Raw genomic sequence first — 23,532 nt, 5'->3', positions numbered from 1 at the left:
ACATTTCCATATGAAAATGTGCTGCAATGACACTGTATGTATTTATGTATGTTTAAATGTTAATATACACAGATGATCCAAAACATTATGACCACTTGCCTAAAATGCTGTAGGTCCTCCGCGTGCCACCAAAACAGTGCCGACCCACCGAGACATGGACTCTACAAGACCCCTGAAGATGTCCTGTGGTATCTGGCACCAAGACATTAGCAACAGATTCTTCAAGTCCTGGGGAATTTGGAGGCCAGGGCAACACCTTGTGGCAGGGCGCACTATCCTGCTGAAAGAGGCCACTGCCATCAGGGAATACCATTGCCATGAAGTGGTGTACCTGGTCTGAAACGTTGTTTAGGTAGGTGGCACGTGTCAAATTGACGTCCACATGAATGGCCGGACCCAGGGTTTCCCAGCAGAACATTGCCCAGAGCATCACACTCCCTCCACTGGCTTGCCGTTTTCCCACAGTGCATCCTGGTGCCACCACTTCCCTAGGTAAACTGTGCACACGTACACGGCCATCCACACGAGGTAAAAGAAAACGAGACTCATCGGACCAGGCGACCTTCTTCCACTGCTCCAAGGTCCAGTTTCGACACTTGAGTGCCCATTGTAGGCGCTTTTGACGGTGGACAGGGGTCATCATGGGCACTCTGACCAGTCTGCGGCTACGTAGCCCCATACGCAGCAGGGTGCGATTGCGACACATTCCTCCTGTAACTATCATTAAAATTTTCTGAGACTTATACCATAGTAGACCTTCTGTCGGTTTGGACCAGACGGGATATCCTTTGTTGCCCTAGCGCATCGATGAGCCTTGGGAGCCCAACACCCTGTCGCCGGTTTGTGGTTTGTCCCTCTTCAGACCACTGTCAGTAGGTACTCACCACTGCTGATGGGGTGCACTCCACAAGCCTTGCCTTTTTAGAGATGCTCTGACCCAGTCATCTGGCCATAACATTTTGGCCCTTGTCAAAGTCACTTAGGTCTTTACTCCTGCCCATTTCTCCTGCATTTAGCACATTGACTACGAGAAGTGATCGTTCGTTTACCATCTAATGTACCCAGACATTGACATGTGGCCATGTTAGGAGATGATCAATGTTATTTGCTTCACCTGTTAGTGGCCATAATGTTTTGGCTCATCGGTGTATATGTACTGTATGTTGATTCATAAATTAAAAACACACACATACAAAAGTATATTTTTATGTAAATCTGCTATTCTTCTTCTTTTCAGACCAGCATTTCTGTAATTGCTCATAGACTAGTGTAATAAATTCTTTACATAAATGTTTAACAGTTATAATGTATTTTACTATCATTGTAAATTAATTAACATATTTACATTTAATTGTTTATTTCTAGAAGTCACTCACACACACACATCTATATTTGAGTATACATTCCCATATATGCTATTAAACTTCAAACAGATTTAATATCATTTATCTGGAATATTGTACTCCTCTGCGTTCTTTTCCTGTACTTTGTGTGCGGCATTACACATTTATATCATAGGACATTATTAAGTATATACATAATTGTCCCAGTTTGGTACCCAGTTAAAATGGAACCTACAGCAGACATTGTAATGACTTTTAACTCTGTGGAACCACATTGTATCAAACAGTATAAAGGATATATTTTCTGGTCTTAGAAATGTGATCGTGTTCTGAGAGAAAAAGCAAACAAACACAAGTAATATAAGAGGTGTTTTTGATGGCAGTTTTATTTTCATTGAAAGGGTTTCTTCACAAAAAACTGAGTGTAATCTAGTTCTCTTTTAATAGAGCTGTTCAGCTTGTAGTCCAAAAACCCGGAAGGGATTTTCCTATACATATCCTATATATATATATTTATATAATGGGGTTTTTGAATTTATGAGAAAAATAAGGTCTGTGGTAAACATTACTTGATGAAACATGGACTTTTTTTTCTGCAACATAAATTACACACAGTCATACCTCAAACGTGAATTTTGAAGCCGTATTGAATTATATAAAAAAAAATTGATGCACGGCGGCTTCAAAATTCACATTTGAGGTATGAATGTGTGTAATTTATGTTGCAGTACAAAACGTCCACGTTTCATCAAGTAATATTTACCACAGACCTTTTTTTACTCATAAGTCCAAAAACCCCATTATAAAAACCCATAGGAAAATTCAGAGGGAACCCATGGCAAATTAGACTTCCGGGTTCACTTACAAATTGACGTCATTGCTGAACAGCTCTATAATGACTGACATCTTGGACACACACTTAAAATTATGTGTGGGTGTATGTTTGGATATTGCCTCAAATTTTTGTCTTTTTTTTTGTCTATTTGTCTTCAATTTTTAGTAGATACGATTTGTGTTGGTGGTGGTGGTGGTCTGCTTTATCGGGATTGCTGGTCCACCAGCGGGGACATTTTGAGATCCACCTGAGGAGACACTTGAAGATCCACCTGAGGGGACATTTCGAGATCCACCTGAGGGGACATTTTGAGGTCCACCTGAGGGGACATTTCGAGATCCACCTGAAGAGACAGTTGGAGGTCCGCCTGAGGAGACATTTGGAGGTCCACCTGAAGAGTGAGGAGAAAGAGTTAATGCATAATGTACAACATAGATTGAGTACCTGAAACTGACCATTCCCCCAAAGAGAAATCTGACATACCTTGCACTTGAGTCCTAGAAGACAAAGAAGAAAATACGCATTAGTGAAGTCATTTCAGATGATTATCTAACATAAGACCCATGATCCAGGTCTTGTGACACTCAAAACTCTTATGAATTAAAAGATAAACTGACTTAAAGTCTAGATTTTCCAGGAGGCTTCTGTAGGTGGCGATCTCCTGCTCTAGGCGGCTCTTGATGTCCAGCAGTGCTGCATAGTCTAGACCCTGTTGCTCAATGCTAGCCCGCAACTGACGCAGCTCTGCTTCCAGCATATTGATGTGTTTCTGGAAGCCAGCTAGCATAGCACTGTATCTAGCCTTTTTGTCTGCCAGTGAGCTCTCCATTGACGCTTTCTGTATGGGTGATGAGAACGGGCAGACATAAAAATGTAATCATTACATTCATGTATAGGCCGTTTAAAATGTAATTTTGCTGTTTAAAAATGTATTCATTTATCACTCATTTAAAATCAAGGCAGCAATTTTATTGTCTGCTTTGCCCTTAAGCCCAGACCCCACCCCTTGCCCCTCCCATTCCACCTGTGTCTCACCATGCTGAGTTGAGACTGTAGCTCGATCTCCAGGCTTTGCAAGGTCTTTTGCAGATTTGAGATCTCTGACTTAGTGGTTTGTATGGTCTCTGTGCTGATGGCCACTTCTTTGCCCAATTGTGCCGTCTTACAGAGAAACAACAGACAACTATTTAATTAAATGTTAATCATGATTCATAATAAAAGAGACAGAGACAGAACAAATCTGACCTTTTCATTAAACCAGGCTTCCTGTTCCTTGCGGTGTTTCTCTATGATGGCCTCGTAATGAGAACGTATTTCCTCCAAAACCTTGTTGAGGTCTTGCTGAGGTGCAACATCAACCTCCACATTCACTGTGCCTGTCAGCTGAGACCTCAGTGCTGCCATGTCCTGTAACCACACAACGCTCATGTGTCACGTCTCTGATTGACAGTTACTCAAGGCTTCATTTTTGTTACATTTTTTTACATAAAGCTAGGTAATATAATTCACCAGAACGCATTATGGGATACTCCTGATTATAAGCCTTTGCACATTTAATTATGTTCCAAACTTTCAGGTTCAATCACCTATAGCAAATTTGGCTACAGACAAACTACTACAAACCTCTTCGTGGTTCTTTTTCATGAAGTCCAGTTCTTCCTGCAGACTTCTGATCTGGCTCTCCAGGTCGGCCTTTGTCAGTTTCATCTGATCCAACAGTTGACGCAGATTTGCAATGTCAGCCTCCACACACTGCCGCATAGCTAACTCATGCTCATATCTGATTGATGGGGAGGTAGAACTGGATATGAATTCATCAGTTTTTGTTTAAACATTATCAATATAATAAACAAACTAAAGCTATTACACTGTATCCATCAAACTGGTTGCATCCAAGTTCAGATAAACGCTATCAACATTGTTTAACTAACTTTACGGTTTACACAGCTACTCACTTTAACTTGAAATCATCAGCAGTCAGCTTAGAGTTGTCAATCTGCAGTAGGATGCTGGCATTGTTGACAGTAACAGTTTTAATCTATAATGTACAACATTGATATATACATTTAATATCAAAACATATTTAAATATGGAGCATTTCAATATGGACTTGATTCTCCACAGATCATCAGACTCTAAGAAAAGCAAACTAGGAAATTCACTATTTTTCAAAACAGAATGAGATAATACAATGAGAGGATTCCAGATTTTTCCACAGTTTTGCAAGCCCTTTCCAAATGTTCCTGATTAAAGATTCTCAAACAGGCTTGTCTTTCTCCTTCCTCTATGTACAATATTTGCAAATAGATGGTATCTTCATAATTTTCAGCACTCCTGCAAACTCTTTCAACTTCTATATTCAAAATACTCTTTGCATTTATGTGTTATATTCATCATAATCTCAGCATTACATTTTACTTTACCTTTTCCTTCAAGTCCTTGATGGTGTTCCAGTAGGCACCATAGTCCCTCGGTGCAGCTGGCCCCTTCTTCTCATAGAAATCGCGGATCTGCTTCTCCAGATTGGCATTAGCAGCCTCCAGAGAGTGCACCTTCTGCAGGTAAGCAGCCAGACGGTCATTCAGGTTCTGCATGGTGGCCTTCTCATTCAGCTGGACGTAGTCACCATCCCCTCCATAGCTGCCTCCAGCCATAATCCCAGCACCAAATCCTCCACCGTATCCTCCACTGTTCATTCCACCATAACCATATCCCCCTCCAATTCTGAACTGCATATCTGGGTAGCAGCCACTCTGCCGAACAGAAGTGGAAGAAATGCGAGTGCTTCCTCCAAAACCACTGCCATACATGCTGTAGGCTTTTTGTGGAGACTTTTCAGGCATTATCCCGGGAGCTTCAGAAGACGAAATATGGTGGATGGATGCAGAGATGAGATGAACTCAGAGGGAACACTACAGGGAACCAAGAGTTGTCCTGAGGATGATCGTGCCTTTAAGCCCAGGACTGTCCTCTTATACAGTAATCTCGAGGGTGAGTCTTGCCCTTTGGGGATGGGAGAGGGAGGGTGTGTGTGTGTGTGTGTGTGTGCCAGACCCCTGTGCCAGCAACCACCAGCAATGTTGAGACACAAGGACCAGCATTTTGTTTCCACCCTAGTGAGGAAACTGCAAAGGAATGTCATCATCCTTGAGATTTCAATGGAGGGAGTGCAAAGAGACAACTAGATTTTTGAAACACACTGAGTGTACAAGTACAGAAGTTTATGTTGTGTGTGTGCAGGTGTGATGTGCCAGCTGTCCTCCCTTTTTCAGTTAGGGGTGGAAAAGGGAGGCTGAGCCAGTCATGCCGGATAATATTTATTTTTTTAATTTTTGTTTTTATAAATCAATTATTTTGGATCAAGCAGTAAGTGAATATAGCACCAGAAACCTACCAGAAACTAATCATCAGAGATTTAATGCTAAAGAAAACTACAAATGTTTGTTTTCAGGTTGCAGTTGTGAGAAGGAGAATCACAATCTGAAACCAAAAGGACGCTTGTGTTGTGTCCTGCTTGCACAGAAAATCTATGCAATGTATCAACACTTATGAGTCAGGTCTCAGATTAAAATATGAATGTGTTTTATATGACTTCAGTGCTACCATCTCCTGTAACGACACTTATGAGTCAGGTCTCTGATTAAAATAGTCACTCAAGGCTTTACAGGTTAACTTTTGTTAAATAAAAATATAAGGCTACAATTATATAAGGCTATTTATAGAGAAATGGAATGTGCATCTGTGCTGCATTGCTGGCACTGATGACAACAGCTACAACCATGCGGCTGGATTCATTTATAAAAGCATTTTTCAATGTAGTAAGTTCCAAGGTCAAAGATTAGGTAGGATATTAGAAAAAGCTGAAGCTAAGCAAATATTGAAGGTAATGAAGGATAACAAGATTTTTAAGAAATTTCAGTCAGGTTTTAGAGAAAACCACAGTACAGAAACTGCCCTTCTTAGGGTGACCGATGACTTATTGATGGCAGAGGGAGGATGCTGGAGAGTGCTCCATTTTAGTGTTGCTTGATTTAACTGCAACGTTTGATAGAGATGGATGAGAACATCTGGGGTGGCTTTAGACAACTGTTTCCTGATTAACGAATAGGAAATTTAGTGTCTGTTGGAGATGAGATGTATTCCTTTTCAAAAATTAATTGTGGTGTTCCACAAGGATCCCTGTTAGGGCCAACATTGTTTTCACTATATACAGTATGTTACCGCTTTGTTCTATGATTTGAATATACATCATTAATTTGTATTGCTATGCAGATGACCTGCAACTGTATCTGTCGTTGAATCCCAATGATCTGACTAATTTAAATGTTCTTCAAGCGTGTATAGGATTTATAAAATATTGGATGGCATGCAATTTTCTTCAGTTAAAAACTGATAAAACAGAGGTTGTTACAATCGGTTATGATTCTAAAAAAAGAAGACAGGTTGTGTCAGCACTTAGACAGGTGGTCCCAAATAATCAGCAGGTGGTGAAAAATTTGGGAGTCTATTTTGATACAAATTTAAATTTTGAATATCACATCTGGAAGTTAGTTCAATCTTATTTTTATCAGTTAAGGAACATTTTCAAGGTTAGACATGTTTTGAGTTTTAGGGATACAGAGAAGCTTATTCATGCTTTTAATTTGTCTCACCTTGATTTCACTTTAGCACGGCTACAATCAGTGCAAAATGCTGCAGCTGGACTTTTGACACAAACTCTTTATATTATATTACTCCAGTTTTAGCTTCTTTGCATTGGCTACCAATTCATTTTAGGGTTGATTTTAAGATTTTATTTAAGGCATTACATGGGTCAGTGCCAAAATATTTTGCAGAACTTTTAAGACCTTATGAAATAGTTGGACCTCTTAGATCTTCTCATCGTGAAATGTTGGCTGTTCCAAGATCCAAATGCAAAACTAAAGGTGATAGAGTGTTTGTAGTGAAGGCCCCACGATTATGGAAAAGCCTGCCCTGGATCACATGATTCTGTGTCTGTTTTTAAGTCTTGTTAAAAAACTAATATGTATAGACTTGCTTTTATAACTATTTGAATATGTTGTGTTTTTGATTTTATGTTTTGTGCAGCACTTTGTGCTTAATCGTTAAAAGGTGCTATATAAATAAAATTATTATTAGGATACTTCACCAGATCCTGTTTATCATGTATTATTTACATATACAGGTGCATCTCAATAAATTAGAATGTCGTGGAAAAGTTCATTTATTTCAGTAATTCAACTCAAATTGTGAAACTCGTGTATTAAATAAATTCAATGCACACAGACTGAAGTAGTTTAAATCTTTGGTTCTTTTAATTGTGATGATTTTGGCTCACATTTAACAAAAACCCACCAATTCACTATCTCAAAAAATTAGAATATGGTGACATGCCAATCAGCTAATCAACTCAAAACACCTGCAAAGGTTTCCTGAGCCTTCAAAATGGTCTCTCAGTTTGGTTCACTAGGTTACACAATCATGGGGAAGACTGCTGATCTGACAGTTGTCCAGAAGACAATCATTGACACCCTTCACAAGGAGGGTAAGCCACAAACATTCATTGCCAAAGAAGCTGGCTGTTCACAGAGTGCTGTATCCAAGCATGTTAACAGAAAGTTGAGTGGAAGGAAAAAGTGTGGAAGAAAAAGATGCACAACCAACCGAGAGAACCGCAGCCTTATGACTGTCCAGCAAAATCGATTCAAGAATTTGGGTGAACTTCACAAGGAATGGACTGAAGCTGGGGTCAAGGCATCAAGAGCCACCACACACAGACATGTCAAGGAATTTGGCTACAGTTGTCGTATTCCTCTTGTTAAGCCACTCCTGAACCACAGACAATGTCAGGGGCGTCTTACCTGGGCTAAGGAGAAGAAGAACTGGACTGTTGCCCAGTGTTCCAAAGTCCTCTTTTCAGATGAGAGCAAGTTTTGTATTTCATTTGGAAACCAAGGTCCTAGAGTCTGGAGAAAGGGTGGAGAAGCTCATAGCCCAAGTTGCTTGAAGTCCAGTGTTAAGTTTCCACAGTCTGTGATGATTTGGGGTGCAATGTCATCTGCTGGTGTTGGTCCATTGTGTTTTTTGAAAACCAAAGTCACTGCACCCGTTTACCAAGAAATTTTGGAGCACTTCAGGCTTCCTTCTGCTGACCAGCTTTTTAAAGATGCTGATTTCATTTTCCAACAGGATTTGGCACATGCCCACACTGCCAAAAGCACCAAAAGTTGGTTAAATGACCATGGTGTTGGTGTGCTTGACTGGCCAGCAAACTCACCAGACCTGAACCCCATAGAGAATCTATGGGGTGTTGTCAAGAGGAAAATGAGAAACAAGAGACCAAAAAATGCAGATGAGCTGAAGGCCACTGTCAAAGAAACCTGGGCTTCCATACCACCTCAGCAGTGCCACAAACTGATCACCTCCATGCCACGCCGAATTGAGGCAGTAATTAAAGCAAAAGGAGCCCCTACCAAGTATTGAGTACATATACAGTAAATGAACATACTTTCCAGAAGGCCAACAATTCACTAAAAATGTTTTTTTTATTGGTCTTATGATGTATTCTAATTTTTTGAGATAGTGAATTGGTGGGTTTTTGTTAAATGTGAGCCAAAATCATCACAATTAAAAGAACCAAAGACTTAAACTACTTCAGTCTGTGTGCATTGAATTTATTTAATACACGAGTTTCACAATTTGAGTTGAATTGCTGAAATAAATGAACTTTTCCATGACATTCTAATTTATTGAGATGCACCTGTAATTATGGCCCAAACTTTCAGGATCAATCAAAGAAAGCTGATTCTGCTATTAGATAACTACTATAAATTTACAAATGATTTCTTTTTTATGAATTCCAGTTCTTCCTGCAGACTTTTGATCTGGATCTCCAGGTTGGCCTTTGTCAGTTTCGTCTGGTCCAGCAAGTGACATAGGTTAGCTATGTCAGCCTCCACACCCTGCCGCATCAGCAACTCATGCTCATATCTGATTGGTGGAGAGATAAGATGTGCAATTAATTCATCAATCATTGTTTAAACATGACCAATGATCTTTATATAAACAAACTAAAGATATTGCTCTGTATCCATCAAATTGGTTGTCCTGAAGTCACCAGCAGCCAACCTAGAGTTGTTGATCTGCAGGATGACGTTGGCAGTTTTAATCTATATTGTAGAACATTGAAATATTAACTTAATAAATCATAACATGTATACTGTAAATGGGGAGCATTCTTATCTGGACTTGAGATTCCCCTTGAATGTTTTGCCATCCGACTAGGGGCCCCCTAAATGTCCGGATAACCCACGCACAACCTTGGATTGTTTTCCAGCTCTTGATTTGATTTAAAACGTTCTAATCTCAGCAATGGTATTTCAAATTTCTATAGAATGCGTTCCTTTTGGAATCGGTCTCTGAGACATCCTTTTATTTGAGTGAAGATTAGTGTGCAATATTACATTTTCTGCATGTATTTAAGTTTTGCAATTTGATAGGGCTTAAAAATCATATCCCTTTCAGTGTTTTAGGGCAGTACAGGTGATGATCTTTGGGAAACTTTATGTATGTGTGTTAGCATGTATTTTATGTCATTTGGTGCTAGTGGATGATTATAGAGGATTTGTCTGACAGGTAACTCCCTGGGAGTGATGTGAGATGATCTCTGACAGTTTCACCACCCTTTATCAGGTCACACGCATCAACTTGCAAAGATCACTCAACAGTAGTGGGTTTTATTTTATTTGATAAAATACGTTATTAGTAAAAAAATAGTATATTATCATACTATTTTAAATTACATGTATACTGTATATGCAGGGTTTTAAAAAGCACAGCAAAATTATACTGGTTAAAGTTGTTGGTTACTCACTGTGCAAAAAAAGCACAGTGCATAACTCTGATGCACAAACTTTGTAAAACAACCTGTTTACAATTTTCTTCTAAACAAATTAACTTAAGCCTCTGGAAGACACCAAACTGAATCCTATATCCTGAATCTGAAATTGTTACACTTCAAATGCATCAGAAGTTGATTTTATTGTTGTTGTTGTTCATTTTAGTATAGTCCTTCATCGACTAATTTTTAAGTGCGTTTGAATGTTTTTCCAGCATCTGTAATTGTTTTAATTACAGTGAACACATTTTGAACTACTTCAGACTCAGAGCACCGTTCAATAGTCTCCTGTCCTATGGTCCCACAAACAAATCTCTTTCCATCACTGTGTCTCAGTGATGTGTTGAGTGTTTGATGTGCACATAGATCACATGTAAGATATATAAGATGAGACTGATATGAATTATTCTGTTCATGCACATGCAGGTTTCTGTGCCAACAATGAGCTTTTCTCTTAGGAAATCACTTTACATTTTATGTAATATATGTTATTTATTATATTATCTAGTAATCAAATATTTTATATGATCTGTATAATAATATATTATTATACTATTTAATACAAAATAATGCAAAATACAGTTTAATCACAGGTATGAAATATTTAAGGCCAGGAATTGGTACTTATCTAATTCATAAAAAATGTCATCATCACAATTATATAAAGCGAACTGTATAGGACTTTCATTACAGGTGAATGATCAGGAGACATGTATTTTAAGCAGCACACCCTGTCAATGACATATTCTGATGGAGGGTGGTATGTACTTTTACCACTAGAGGGTGCTGAATGCACTATTTAATACCGGTGCAGCTCGTCGGTGTTTTCGCCGGGCGCAGTGGCGTGCATCTGTAATCCAAGTAACTAGGAGGCTGAGTCTGACGGATCGCTTGAGTTCAGGGGTTCTGGGCTGCAGTGGACTATGCCGATCGGGTGTCCGCGCTAAGTTCGGTATCGATATGGTGTTCTTGGGGGAGCCCGGGACCACCAAGTCGTCTAAGGAGGGGTGAACTGGCCCAGGTTGGAAACAGAGCAGGTCAAATCCCCCGTGTCGATCAGTAGTGCTATTGCACCTGTGAATAGACAGTGCTGCCTGAGCAATACAACGAGACTCAGACTTTCTTCTGTAAGGAATAATCTTATTTTGAATATGTAAAAATGTACTACCATAGTATTACCATCTGATTCCATCAGTGTACCATGGTAACACCACAGTAGACTGCTTTTTTGAAAAGGGATTTTTGAAAAACTTAAATAGGCTACTCTGAACAACACAGATAACTATTAGTTGTCCTTCTTTTGCTATATTTCATGTATCCACCTTTTTCACTGGCAGCGAAATTACCCATTATGCTTAGCACGTTCTTCCAAGGCCGATGCAACAGACTTCTGCTTCGCAACTTATTCCCATTACCAAGCACTATAAGATCACTAAAAACAGTCAACAACGGAAGAACAGTCTGTGTTTACTTAACGTAAATCACTTTCTCACTAATGTCTGCGTATGGACATTAGGTTTCGACGGCAATCCCGAATAGATGAGAACACAATCACACACATTTGCATGGTAAAGTTACTGGACTCGAGCCCTCGCTGCACACGCCCTGTATGTGTGTGTGTGTGTGTGTGTGTGTGTGGGGGGGTGGGGGGGGGGGGGGGTTTACGTAGTGGTTTACGAGGACCTTTTTCTAGGTTACAAACTGGTTATAACAAGGGTATTATGCTATAAATGTGGTTTATGAGGACATTTCTAGTGTCCCCATAATTTAAATCGCTTAAAAAAACATACTAAACGATTTTATATTGAAAATGTAAAAATGCAGAAAGTTTTTTGTGAGGGTTAGGTTTAGGGTTAGGGTTAGGGGATAGAATCTATAGTTCGTACAGTATAAAAATCATTATGTCTATGGAGAGTCCTCATAATGATAGCTGCATCAACATGTGTGTGTGTGTGTGTGTGTGTGTGTGTTTGTGTGTGTGAAAGAGAGAGAGACACAGACATACAGCCAGGGCCATCGCCAGAACATATAGAATGGGGGGGCATTTCGTTTTCATGGGGGGCACACTTTATGATCTGAGAAACAGACATTGACCAAAACAATAACAACCTGTATTTATTATAATTGAAATAGACCAAGTTCAATATTAAAACAGAACAACAAAACACAAGATAGTCCAGCCTACAACAATTGAGATTAAATTAATTAACTTCACCAAAACCCATTTGCATTATGCCTATACACTTCGTAAACATGATGTAGTGATTCGGGTCCATCATAATGGGAAGAAGGATGCAGGAGATGTCGAGTCCAACTTGGGTAAGATTTATTTTTGGTTTCACTTCACTCACGCTTTTCAACAAACTCAAAACACTCAACAGGTAACGATGCTTTTCAGCAAACTCAAAACACTCAACATGTAACGATGCTTTTCAGCAAACTCAAAACACTCTACAGGTAATGATGCTTTTCAGCTAACTCAAAACACTCAGTAGGTAACAATGCTTTTCAGTGAACTCAAAACACTCTACAGGTAACGATGCTTTTCAGCGAACTCAAAACACTCAGCAGGTCACGATGCTTTTCAGCGAACTCAAAACACTCAGCAGGTAACGATGCTTTTCAGCAAACTCAAAACACTCAGCAGGTCACGATGCTTTTCAGCGAACTCAAAACACTCAGCAGGTAACGATGCTTTTCAGCGAACTCAAAACACTCAGCAGGTAACGATGCTTTCAGTGAACTCAAAACACTCAGTAGGTAACGATGCTTTTCAGCGAACTCAAAACACTCAGCAGGTCACGATGCTTTTCAGCGAACTCCAAACACTCAGTAGGTAAGGATGCTTTTCAGCGAACACAAAACACTCAGCAGGTCACGATGCTTTTCAGCGAACTCAAAACACTCAGCAGGTCACGATGCTTTTCAGCGAACTCAAAACACTCAGCAGGTCACGATGCTTTTCAGCGAACTCCAAACACTCAGTAGGTAACGATGCTTTTCAGCGAACTCAAAACACTCAGCAGGTCACGATGCTTTTCAGCAACTACAGCACCATTGTTGCCAACTTAGCGACTTTGTCGCTAGATTTAGCGACTTTTCAGACCCCTTTAGCGACTTCTTTTCTAAAAATCACCTAGCGACAAATCTAGCGACTTTTTGGACAAACCTTTGCTACTTTCCATAGAAGAGTCGCAAGTACTGCCGTGCATGCGCGAGGTCTAGCTTTCCCGCCTCAGGCACACCTCTCTCTGAGTCTACTCTGTTCAGTGGTGGCAGACAGAGGAGCAGCACATTCAGTTCACCGCACGGCAGCTGACACAGACTTGAATGAGCTGCACATGTGCAAACAGAGTTGCCAAGGACCAATCAATAATCTGTATGGTTTGCTCCTCCTTTGTTTTAATTTAAACAATTTAATTTGACCATTATTTTTCTTATCCATTATATTACCATTATACTTGCTTATCACTCACTGTTACACAGCCTGTGTCTTTAACTTATGTTATATAATCAGGATTTTAGCAGTGCAGGGCAGCAGCTTGGAAATTGCTTGGAAGTGAATACTGGTTAACATATAGTCTTACTGGGTGGCATTTCAGTCACTATTTCATACTCGTTCCGTTGTCTGACAACAGAAATAGAACAAATATGTATATGAGAACAGCTTTATTGGGAATTCGGCTGTATTGAAATACAGTATGTGAGCACAGAAAGTAGGAGAGAAGCAAAAAGATGTAAAGGGCTGACACAAGGCAGAATGCAAATACGACGTGATGACATCATGAATATGCTAATTAACGCATGACGTCATCTAGCGACTTTTAGCTACTTTTCATTGAAAGTAGTTGGCAACAATGTACATCACTCAGAGGAACACAGGGCAATGTGTTACAGCAATCTAGAGCCAGTCCAATGTAGGGTCTTTCTTAACAGTATAATTCAACAGGGAGAGAAAAAGACCACTGCCACCCACCTGCTGCTCTGCCGGCGCCTTATCTTTGTGTCTCGTAAGGCTCATTTTCCCCTCCTACCACCTCATTAATGTCTCCAGACTCTCCACTCCTGTTGATGTTGATGGTCAAAGTCATATTTGTCAAAGTTGAATCTTTAAACCACTTTCTTATATCCATGGCACTTTTCTTGATAAATGTTGTTGCACATCACTGGCAAAATTTGATTTTGAGATCGCATGCAATGCGCACATGCAGCTGTGCAAAGGAATCACGGTATGACATAAACCTACGGTACTATATGCTTACTGTATGTCTTATTTATATGATTTATATACAACATGCTACACCCAAATTGCATATTGTAATTTTAATAAACACCACTACTAACACAAAAAAAAAAAATATAAATATTGAAAGTTCTGCTGCTGGAGATTTGCCATTGGCTGTTGTATTTGAATAATTAATGAGGTAGGTCTATGCAAGGTTTGGGCGCTGTTTTGGGGATGTTTTTAATAGTCATTTATAAATAAAATTATGTTTCAAGTTCCGTTTTATGTAATATATGCATGAATGCGTTAAATATGAATTTTCTGATAAAAGATAATGTGTTTTTTTAAAGTTACCGTTGTTGAGGTTAGTGTGCCTGTGCATTAAATGCTGCTGAATAAGGAACGTTATATAGCCTAATATTTGTATAACCTAAACTAAAGAAATAATGTCCTTTACCACAAATATTAAGAGCACTATGAGTATATGATAGGAGGGGTGTCTTCCTCCTATGATCCCTTCGGCTACGGGCCTGCATACAGCACACACAGAGAGAGAATCCACAAATATAATGCGGTAGATTTAATAGCGTTTCTTGTTGTACACTTCAATATGAAAACAGCCAAATCCCGAATATTTAGGGAATCTAGAAATCCAGCTGGATGCTTTATTAAGGTTAGAAAAAGAGGACATGTCTGTGAAAAGATGGTGTATGGTCATCATAGGTTCTATTTAAAAATCTTCAGATTTATGGCATTATTTCTGCATTAACAAGTGCCGCCTTCTCATGCACTCTGCCGACAACAACTCTGTCTCTACCTCATTCACATACACTCTCAGCGTGTCATGAGATATGAACCTCGTAAAGATGATTAATAAAAAAAAAACAAGGAGCTTGGTTTAAATGTTTTTCATCTTTGTTATCTTCCAAAATGACAGACATCATTTGGAGTTATCTGTCAATGTTTTAAAAAATAGCAAGTGACAGAGAATTAGTTTAATGCAACCTGTGCTTATTACATCTGGTTTTACTCTAAATGTTTCAGCATTGGCAGCTTTCGTGGGGGCTTATTGTTGTGACATTCATTTTACAGTAGTTTTTAAGCCACCTGTAGTTGTTATAACACCCTATAAAAGCGCATATTCATCCAGAGCCACCGCTGCTCGCCATCACTAGTAACGTTAGTCTAGCTGATAACAACAAATAAGCGGAAGTGTGGAGCATCCAAGAGGAAGTCTCTCGCTGTAATGGCGCCGCCCATGGAGAAGTCAGGAAAAAGGTGTATAAGTATAAATAAATGATGAAGTAGCTTAAATGGATCAAGGTGTTTTTGTCATTTAGATTGTAGTGTGTACCTGCTTTCGCTTTCCAAACTAAAACTGTAGCTTTCAGCTTTTCAGTTTTAGTTTAGCTAATTATTTTGTATATAGAGGCTTAGCTAGCTACATTGGATACACTGGATGGATCATAATAGGCTCTATTTCTTGAAAACACATAACATGAATGGTTAGTAGTGCAGTATCTGCAGATGTTGGGTGTACAAACAGAGGATAACACCATTTCAATCTATGATGCTTAGCTTTTCCTGAAGTCAACATCACTGGTAAAATAAAATGGTAAGATCTCAGCAAGTCTCAAAACGACCAGTCAAAACCTGAGCAAAATGCCACGCCTATATAATTTTTATGTTGAGGTATATATTATTTATGAGAGTTTCACTATTTTCACTGTTTTCTCTCTATTTCAATAACTCTTTTTGAAGAATAATGCATTTAGCTTTTCTTGTGTCTTTGTCAAGATTTTTGTTTTTTTGTCATTACTTGACATGTTGTAATTGTTAGTGTAGAACAAACCTCTCCTTAATTGTAGACAAACAAAGCCAAAATGAATGGAATAGTTGCCAAATCATATTTTCTTATGCGTGCCATTAAATACAGTATACTATATTCTTTTCTTTTCTCTTTTTCAATCTCAAGTGTGCATAAGGGAAACGTCAGTCTAGTGACTTTTATCCTGCACCATTTAAACATCCCTCTTGTGACATTCACACCTCAGTTGGGAGGATTCCATAAAAGGCTCTGAAAGTGTGTTTTACCACAATATGTTTTATTATATTCATAGTACATATATATTACTATAGTCACATTATACTATTTTATAAATATTTTTGAGGCCCTAACTCACCGCTACCCCTAACCATAACCACTTCTCAACAATTAAAACCACTTCACAGATAAATGTACATTCACAATAACTGAAGTTACATATTACATATTTTAGACAAATAAAATGCATTGCTTTTATGATTATTTGGTGGTGCATTTTTTAAGCCTCAGCTCAAAAAAAAAAAATGATAAAGTAATAAATAAATGATGACAGATGACAGAAAAACAATCAGTTTGGGTAAAGTAATGGAATCCTTAAAAAGGTTGAATACAGCACCAGTTGGACATTTGAAATACATTTTAAAAGTCGCTGGAGTGATTTTTTCCTCATGAGATTGTGTTGCGCTATCTGGTTCTCCTCTCTTTGCTAAATTCGCGTTTTTCAATTTACACAATCAGAATAATTTATGAGGGTCAAAGATTATTACTGATAAAGGGGAAGTCAGTTTTCTTTAACAAAACGTATGACCTATGCCTTTTCCCTTCACTGCTTTTGTGATGGATCAATTTCCAGTCAACATGTAAAGCCCTTTTGTGTGGCTGTTTTTGAAGAGATAGCCCCTGAGTAACACTGCGAAGACTGATCTCAGTTATTTATTTTCCTCTCTCTCATTATCTCTTTTTGATTCTTAAATTCTCCTTTTGTGGTGATTACTGTAAATCAGTGTTTTCAGGGCACAAGTTATTTTGAACAAGCCTACGTATGTGATTCATCATTACAGCCTAAAACTGATTGTTTTCTGGGGATTTTCTGTTTCAGTCACTCGGCTCTGAAATCTATTGAAAATATAGACCATATATTTAAAATATAATCCATAGTTCTGGAGACAAAAAGAGTAACGTATGAAGTATTTTTGGCAGCAGCTTTATTTTCAGAGACAGGTTTTTGTCACACATAACAACACAAATGTAGTGCAGTTTTGTTTTCTTTTTGTAACACTTGCTTCCTTGTTCTCAGTACCATGAATGACATTTCTCTACACTCATTCAAAACCAAATGTGTGTTTGTGTTTGGATGTTGTCTCAAAAAGCAGTCTGCTTTGCATTTAGTTCTATATACGTTGCTGTGAGATGGTAGTGGTGACAGTGGTAGATCCACCTAAATGGCAAGAGAGAATGAGTATTAATGTATAATATGCAGTATATATTGAGTATCTGAAACTGACCATACCCCCACAATATACAAAGGTAGATTTTAATTACCTTGTACTTGAGTCCTAAAGGACAAATAAGAAAAGATGCATTAGTGAAGTCATTTCAGAACAAGATTAGCATTATTCCCATGTAAAATAGACTCATCTTGAATTTTAAGAACTCCGAATTAAATTCAGATGATCTTACTTTATGTCCTGATTTTCCAGGAGGCTTCTGTAGGTGGCGATCTCCTGCTCCAGGCGGCTCTTGATGTCAAGCAACATGGTGTAATCTCTTCCCTGTTGCTCAATGCTAGCCCGCATCTGACACAGCTCTGCTTCCAGCATGTTGATGTTGTTCTGGAAGCCTGCTAACATAGCACTGTATCTAGCCTCTGTGTCAGCCAATGTATTCTCCAGTGATGCTTTCTGTGTGGGTGATGAGAACATGCAGAAAGATAAAGGAATCATTGCATTAATCCACAGACCCTGTCAAATGTATTTGTGCATTGTAAAACGGACCACAATGAGTTAACTGATTTCAGTTCACTTTGGTTATAAAGGGTTATGCCTTGTATCAGAAAAACACCACCAAGGTGCAGAAACGGATTCCAAAAGAGGTGAATTTTCAGACAACTGACACCTCTAAATGGCTTCTACTCATTCTTCCCTGTGTACTTCAACTACTTTCTGGGATTTGGAGAGCATTATAAATTAAAGCATCCTTTAAATATCTCACACTCTCTCTCCTTTCCATCTGTTTTTAATACATCTCCCTTACTGTGCCCTTTTCTTGGCTTGCTTACCTAACCTCTTATGTAATATTTTGGCCTGACTTTGGTTCACATACAGTAATTTATTACTAAACCCCCCTCTCCACTGCTGCATTCTTTCTTTCTACAGTATCTCTCTCCTTCATTTCCTGCATTCCACCCATATCTCACCATGCTGAGTTGAGACTGTAGCTCGATCTCCAGGCTCTGCAAGGTGTGTCGCAAATCTGACATCTCTGACTTGGAGGTTTGTATGGTCTCTGTGCTGATGGCCACCTCTTTGTTCAACTGTGCTGTCTTCAAGAGGAAAAGAAAAACAATATGATTTAAAGAACAATATATCATGATTCAAGCTGTATTTTTTTACTGTGGTATCACCACTACAAGCTACAAGCTGTAATATGTGGTTTATCAGTGAGATCAAAAGTCAAATTAGGATTCAAAATGACAAAGTCTTACCCTGTCCTTAAACCAGGATTCCTGATCCCTGCGGTGTTTGCCTATGATGGATTCGTAATGAGAACGAATCTCCTCCAAAACCTTGTTGAGGTCTTGCTGAGGAGCAGCATCCACCTCCACATTCACAGTGCCTGTCAACTGAGACCTCAGTGCTGCCAAGTCCTGTAACACCACAAGATTCATGCATCAGATCTCCAACTGACTCTACATTATGGCACAAACTTGCAGAATCAGTCAGACATAGAGTAGCTGATTCTCATGCAGGAAAACTACTACAAACCTCCAGGTGGTTTTTTTTCATAAACGCCAGTTCATCTTGCAGACCTTTGATCTGCATCTCCAGGTCAGCCTTTGTCAGGGTTGTCTGGTCCAGCAAGCGACGCAGATTAGCGATGTCAGCCTCCACAGACTGCCGCATCACTAACTCATGCTCATATCTGATTGGTGGAGAAGTTGGATAAGATGTGAACTCACCAGTCATTGTTTAAACCTGACCAATATGTTTAATGTATAAATAAGCTAAAGTTATATAGTAACATACAAAATGTTGTCAGCATTGTTTGAGAGAACTCACTTTATTCTGAAGTCATCAGCAGCCAGCTTGGAGTTGTCGATCTGAAGAAGGATGTTGGCGTTGTCGATGGTGGCATTTTTAATCTATAATGTATCATAGATGTCAATTTAATAAATCAATTCAGAACAGAAATGAGGTGCATTCCTATATCCACTGTATTCTACAAAGTCAGACCTTGAGAAAAAACAAAAAGGAAATCCATCATTTTAAAAACATAATGCTATGAGAGTATTGCCATTTTTTCAAAGCAAATGGGTCAGATGTCTGAAATTATCTTTAGTATGAGAACAGTTCATATTCTGTTTCAAGGATTCTCAAGGGAGCTTTTCACTCTATTTCCTTTTTTTTTTTCACTGATAGAACGTATGTGATTGTATACAATCTGTTTTTCGCCAGCTTTTATAAACCAAGGCACTTTAGTGCACTAGAATTTTTTAGTTGTTCTGTTTCACATTCATTAGAACCTCAGACATCAGAATTTTTGCATTATATTTAAAAGTTTTACCCCTTTATCTGCCCCTAAACCTCCCAGTCCGTACCTTTTCCTTCAGGTCATTGATGGTGTTCCAGTAGGCACTGTAGTCCCTCTGTGCAGCCGGCCCCTTCTTCTCATAGTACTCCCGGATCATGGTCTCAAGCTTGGCATTGGCAACCTCCAGAGAATGCACCTTCTGCAGGTAAGAGGCCAAACGATCATTCAGGTTCTGCATGGTGGCCTTCTCGTTCAGCTGGATCAAGTCACTATCTCCTCCATAGCTGACTCCAACCATTCCTAACCCAAATCCTCCTCCATATCCTCCTCCGTATCCTCCTCCGTATCCTCCACCATAGCCTCCGTATCCTCCACCTCCTCCAATTCTGGATTGCATAGAGGCAGAAGAGATACGGGTGCTTCCTCCGAAACTACCGCCATATACACTGTGAGCTTTTTGTGGAATAATACCACTGCGACTCTGAGAAACTATGGACCTAGATGTCATGGTCTTGGGACCCATGGAGGACGATATGCGGACGGAGGCCGACATGGTCGATGGATGCAGAGATGAGATGAAAGCAAAGAGGAAACTACAGAAAACTGTTAGAGTTTGCCTGAGGAGGATGGTGCCTTTGAGTCTAGCTCTATCCTCTTATAGAGTTGGAGCGTGAGGGTGGGTCCTGAACTTTGTGGAGGGGAGGGGGGTGGAGGGAGGGTGTGTGAGTGTGTGTTTGCTGCAACCACCACCAGTGTTGAGACTTGAGAACTAGAGATCAGTTTCCACCCTAGTGAGGAAACTGCAAAGGAATGTCTCTGTCTATAGTGTAGCTTCAAAGGGTGCCATGGGTGCAGCGCAAGGCTTTGGAATATAAAGTGATATTGTTTGGAGAAAAAAATATCTTTACCCAAGTTTATCAAACCAAGTCTTTCTTACTTGCACCAACCGTCTTTGGTGCCTGTGTATGTGTCCTATGACTGCTAGACTTTTGACACAATCCGAGTGTATACAGATGTATGTGTGTCTATGGGCAAGTGCTTGTGCAAGCTTTTCTCTCTTTGTTTTATTTATTTATTCAGCATTTAGTTTGATTAAGCAGTAAGTGAATATAAAGTGAATAGTTGGTACAACCTCAGATTGTATTAAAGCTTTTGATTTGATTTTGAATTTTAAATGGCATTTCAAAATCATGTCCAAATTCATGTGTTCCTATAGAATGACTGTATGAGATATCCACTGCACTACACTTATAATGTAATAGTGATCTGTGCATTAAGATATAGAAAAGATACAGACACTGTTGACTATAAAGTTTGTAAAGATCCATATTGTGATATTTGTATGATGTTCAAGTCTTAGTGCAACTTCTAATGTTCTCTTACCAGTAAATGATCATTGTCAGTTACTTTGAGCCATGAAGTAAAGTTTAATTGCCACTTGCAAATAATCTTTAAAAAATAGGTCTTTATATATTCTGAAGAAAATGTCAGTGTTGCTTGCTTGTGCAAAACTTTCTGCGACTATACTAGGGTGTTGTATTATGATTGATAATTTTTTTTTTTTTTTGAGTGCTTTTAACATGTTATGTGGTTGCTAGGGTGTTCTGTTTGGTTGTTAAGGTGTTCTGAGTGGTTGCTTACTGGCCTATGTCCAAAGAGCCCATGAAAACTCTTTAAAACTCAGCTGCACAATTTGAGTTAAATACAAAAAACATCCCCTAACTCAAACTATGAGCAATAGAATGAATGGAATGGTTGAGCAAAAATGTAATGAGCATAAATGAGACAGGAGCACAAAAGATGTGTGTGCAATATTATCTTTTGCATGTGTTTAATGTTTTTAATTTAAAACACCTTTAAAACATATACCTTTATGCTCTTTACACTAAGATCTGTTGATTCAGTCAACATATACCTTTTAGGGCAGCATGGGTGGTGAGATTTGGGGAATTGGAAGTGTGTATGTGTGTGAGCATGTTTTGTGTCTGTTAGTGCAAGCAGATGTTTTGTAGAGGATTTGGCTTGATAGGTGTGTAATATTATCTCTGACCAGTGAACCACCCTCATTCCAGGTCATATCTGGAACTTGCATAAAGTTCTGTACCAAACTCATTAACAATGGGGAGAGAAAGAAAAAGAGAGAGGGTGAGGGTAAACTTTGATCCCCAGTGCAAAAATTTGGTAACTTTGTGTGTGCAAAATGTGTATGTAAAAGTGAGAAAGAGAGAAGCCATTTAAAATAATTTCATTTATGGTTGCTTTTAGTCAAAATCAACAAAATTAACTTAGCTGTGCTTGATGACTTCTGTTTTTCAGAGCTAAAAATTGTGAAAACAGTAGGTTTCACTGGGAGATAATTTGGGAATTTGAATCATGGTTGAGAATGTTCCACAGTTACAAGCACACAAGCATAAATGGAATATTTCCCAACAAGTTGTAGAAAGTTCCAAAGCAACTATGAGAATCAAGAAAAGGCTGCCTCTATTCATCACTAACATCCTGTGAGTTTTGCCACACCCAAATTATAAGATACTACAATTAGAGTGTAATTTATTTTAAGAAAAAAAAAAGTATATATATAATTTTTTTTTTTTTTTTTTTTTTTTTTTTCTCAGAGCTTTGACCAGCATGCATCTGCATGATTTCAGGTCTGCACAGTCTGTTCTTTGTTGTGCTCAAGTCTGGTTCTGTTGTAAAGGCATTAGTCTGTTTAGTGACTATGAGATGACTCATTGTATAAACAGAACCCCACCCCACCTTACTCTATCATCTGTATGAGCTGTCCTCAAAGAGCCCGTGGGAGAGTTGATAACTATTATTACTCATAAAAATGGCTGTTCTGTCCAGTTGAACACCAACTTTAATAAAAGGGATAGTTCACTAAAATTGTAATAATTCACTCACTCTCATGCTGTTCCAAACCCATATGATGCCCTTTCAGATGTTAGACCTGCTTTTCCACCTGATATTAAGATGCTTTCGGGTGATCAAATCACATGTGGTCAGCACTAAATACAGGTCTAAACGGGGTCTAAAACGTTTTGTGATCGGATCACAAAAACCACATATGAATGTGGTCAAAAATGCATGTGACAGCATCGCATTTGAGGTGTAAACGCTAATCCATCCTGTATGCATCCCAGCAGCAGAGAAGCGCCACCCCTCACCTGTCAATCAACCGCTGCGCTAAAACAAGTGTTTAAACTTTGCCGGCTTTAAAAGGAAAAAATTGTCAGATCAGAAAATTTTTTAAAAAGCGGATACATCCACAGTTACGAGAGCTTCACGGATCTTCTTTAGTCTGACTGATATCAACACAAATGAACATCTGAAGCTCCATTAATACATGTAATCCACTAAAATAATGGATAATTCTGCTTGACATGTAGCGTTTATGCTTAAATTAAATTACAGCTGCATCTGGGAGAACCAGCGTGCCATTTTTTTCACACTTTCTTTGTCTTTTCTGACTTTGCTGCACTTTAATGTCATGCAGTAACACACTGACATAATGATTGATGTATGTCGTAATGAATCAGAGACCCTCGCCTCCAAATCCAAAAACAAGTGGTCACAGGAGATGCATTTAAGTGACCAGGTGTAAACAGCGATGTGTCTCACCTGACCACATGTGATCCGATCACCCGAGATGCATCG

General features: G+C 38.9%; 1 protein-coding gene and 1 pseudogene across 1 annotated transcript; both read right to left on the bottom strand.

Annotated features, from left to right (window-relative positions):
- Nucleotides 1-2,993: 2,993 nt before the first annotated feature.
- On the bottom strand, nucleotides 2,994-5,136 carry LOC127425828 (keratin, type I cytoskeletal 13-like; annotated as a pseudogene).
- A 12,177-nt stretch (nucleotides 5,137-17,313) lies between these two features.
- On the bottom strand, nucleotides 17,314-20,512 carry LOC127425827 (keratin, type I cytoskeletal 13-like). Its single transcript, XM_051672114.1, has 8 exons — nucleotides 19,943-20,512; nucleotides 19,404-19,486; nucleotides 19,110-19,266; nucleotides 18,830-18,991; nucleotides 18,542-18,667; nucleotides 17,806-18,026; nucleotides 17,668-17,681; nucleotides 17,314-17,563 (listed from the first exon to the last, which is right to left on the bottom strand). The coding sequence occupies exons 1-8, from the start codon at nucleotides 20,426-20,428 to the stop codon at nucleotides 17,517-17,519; spliced, it is 1,296 nt and encodes a 431-aa protein (XP_051528074.1). The 5' UTR covers nucleotides 20,429-20,512; the 3' UTR covers nucleotides 17,314-17,516.
- Nucleotides 20,513-23,532: the final 3,020 nt, after the last annotated feature.

Source organism: Myxocyprinus asiaticus, chromosome 35, assembly GCF_019703515.2.
Source record: "Myxocyprinus asiaticus isolate MX2 ecotype Aquarium Trade chromosome 35, UBuf_Myxa_2, whole genome shotgun sequence".
NCBI lineage: Eukaryota > Metazoa > Chordata > Actinopteri > Cypriniformes > Catostomidae > Myxocyprinus > Myxocyprinus asiaticus.
This window is presented reverse-complemented; position numbering and strand designations above follow the sequence as displayed.

Excerpts from the sequence above, each read along its gene's own strand:
- LOC127425827 (XM_051672114.1), bottom strand. The coding sequence starts at position 20,428 with ATGTCGGCCTCCGTCCGCATATCGTCCTCCATGGGTCCCAAGACCATG. Across the intron at positions 19,267-19,403 it reads GCTGATGACTTCAGAATAAA|ATATGAGCATGAGTTAGTGA; the intron begins GTGAGTTCTCTC and ends TCCACCAATCAG. Across the intron at positions 18,992-19,109 it reads TGAAAAAAAACCACCTGGAG|GACTTGGCAGCACTGAGGTC; the intron begins GTTTGTAGTAGT and ends GTGGTGTTACAG.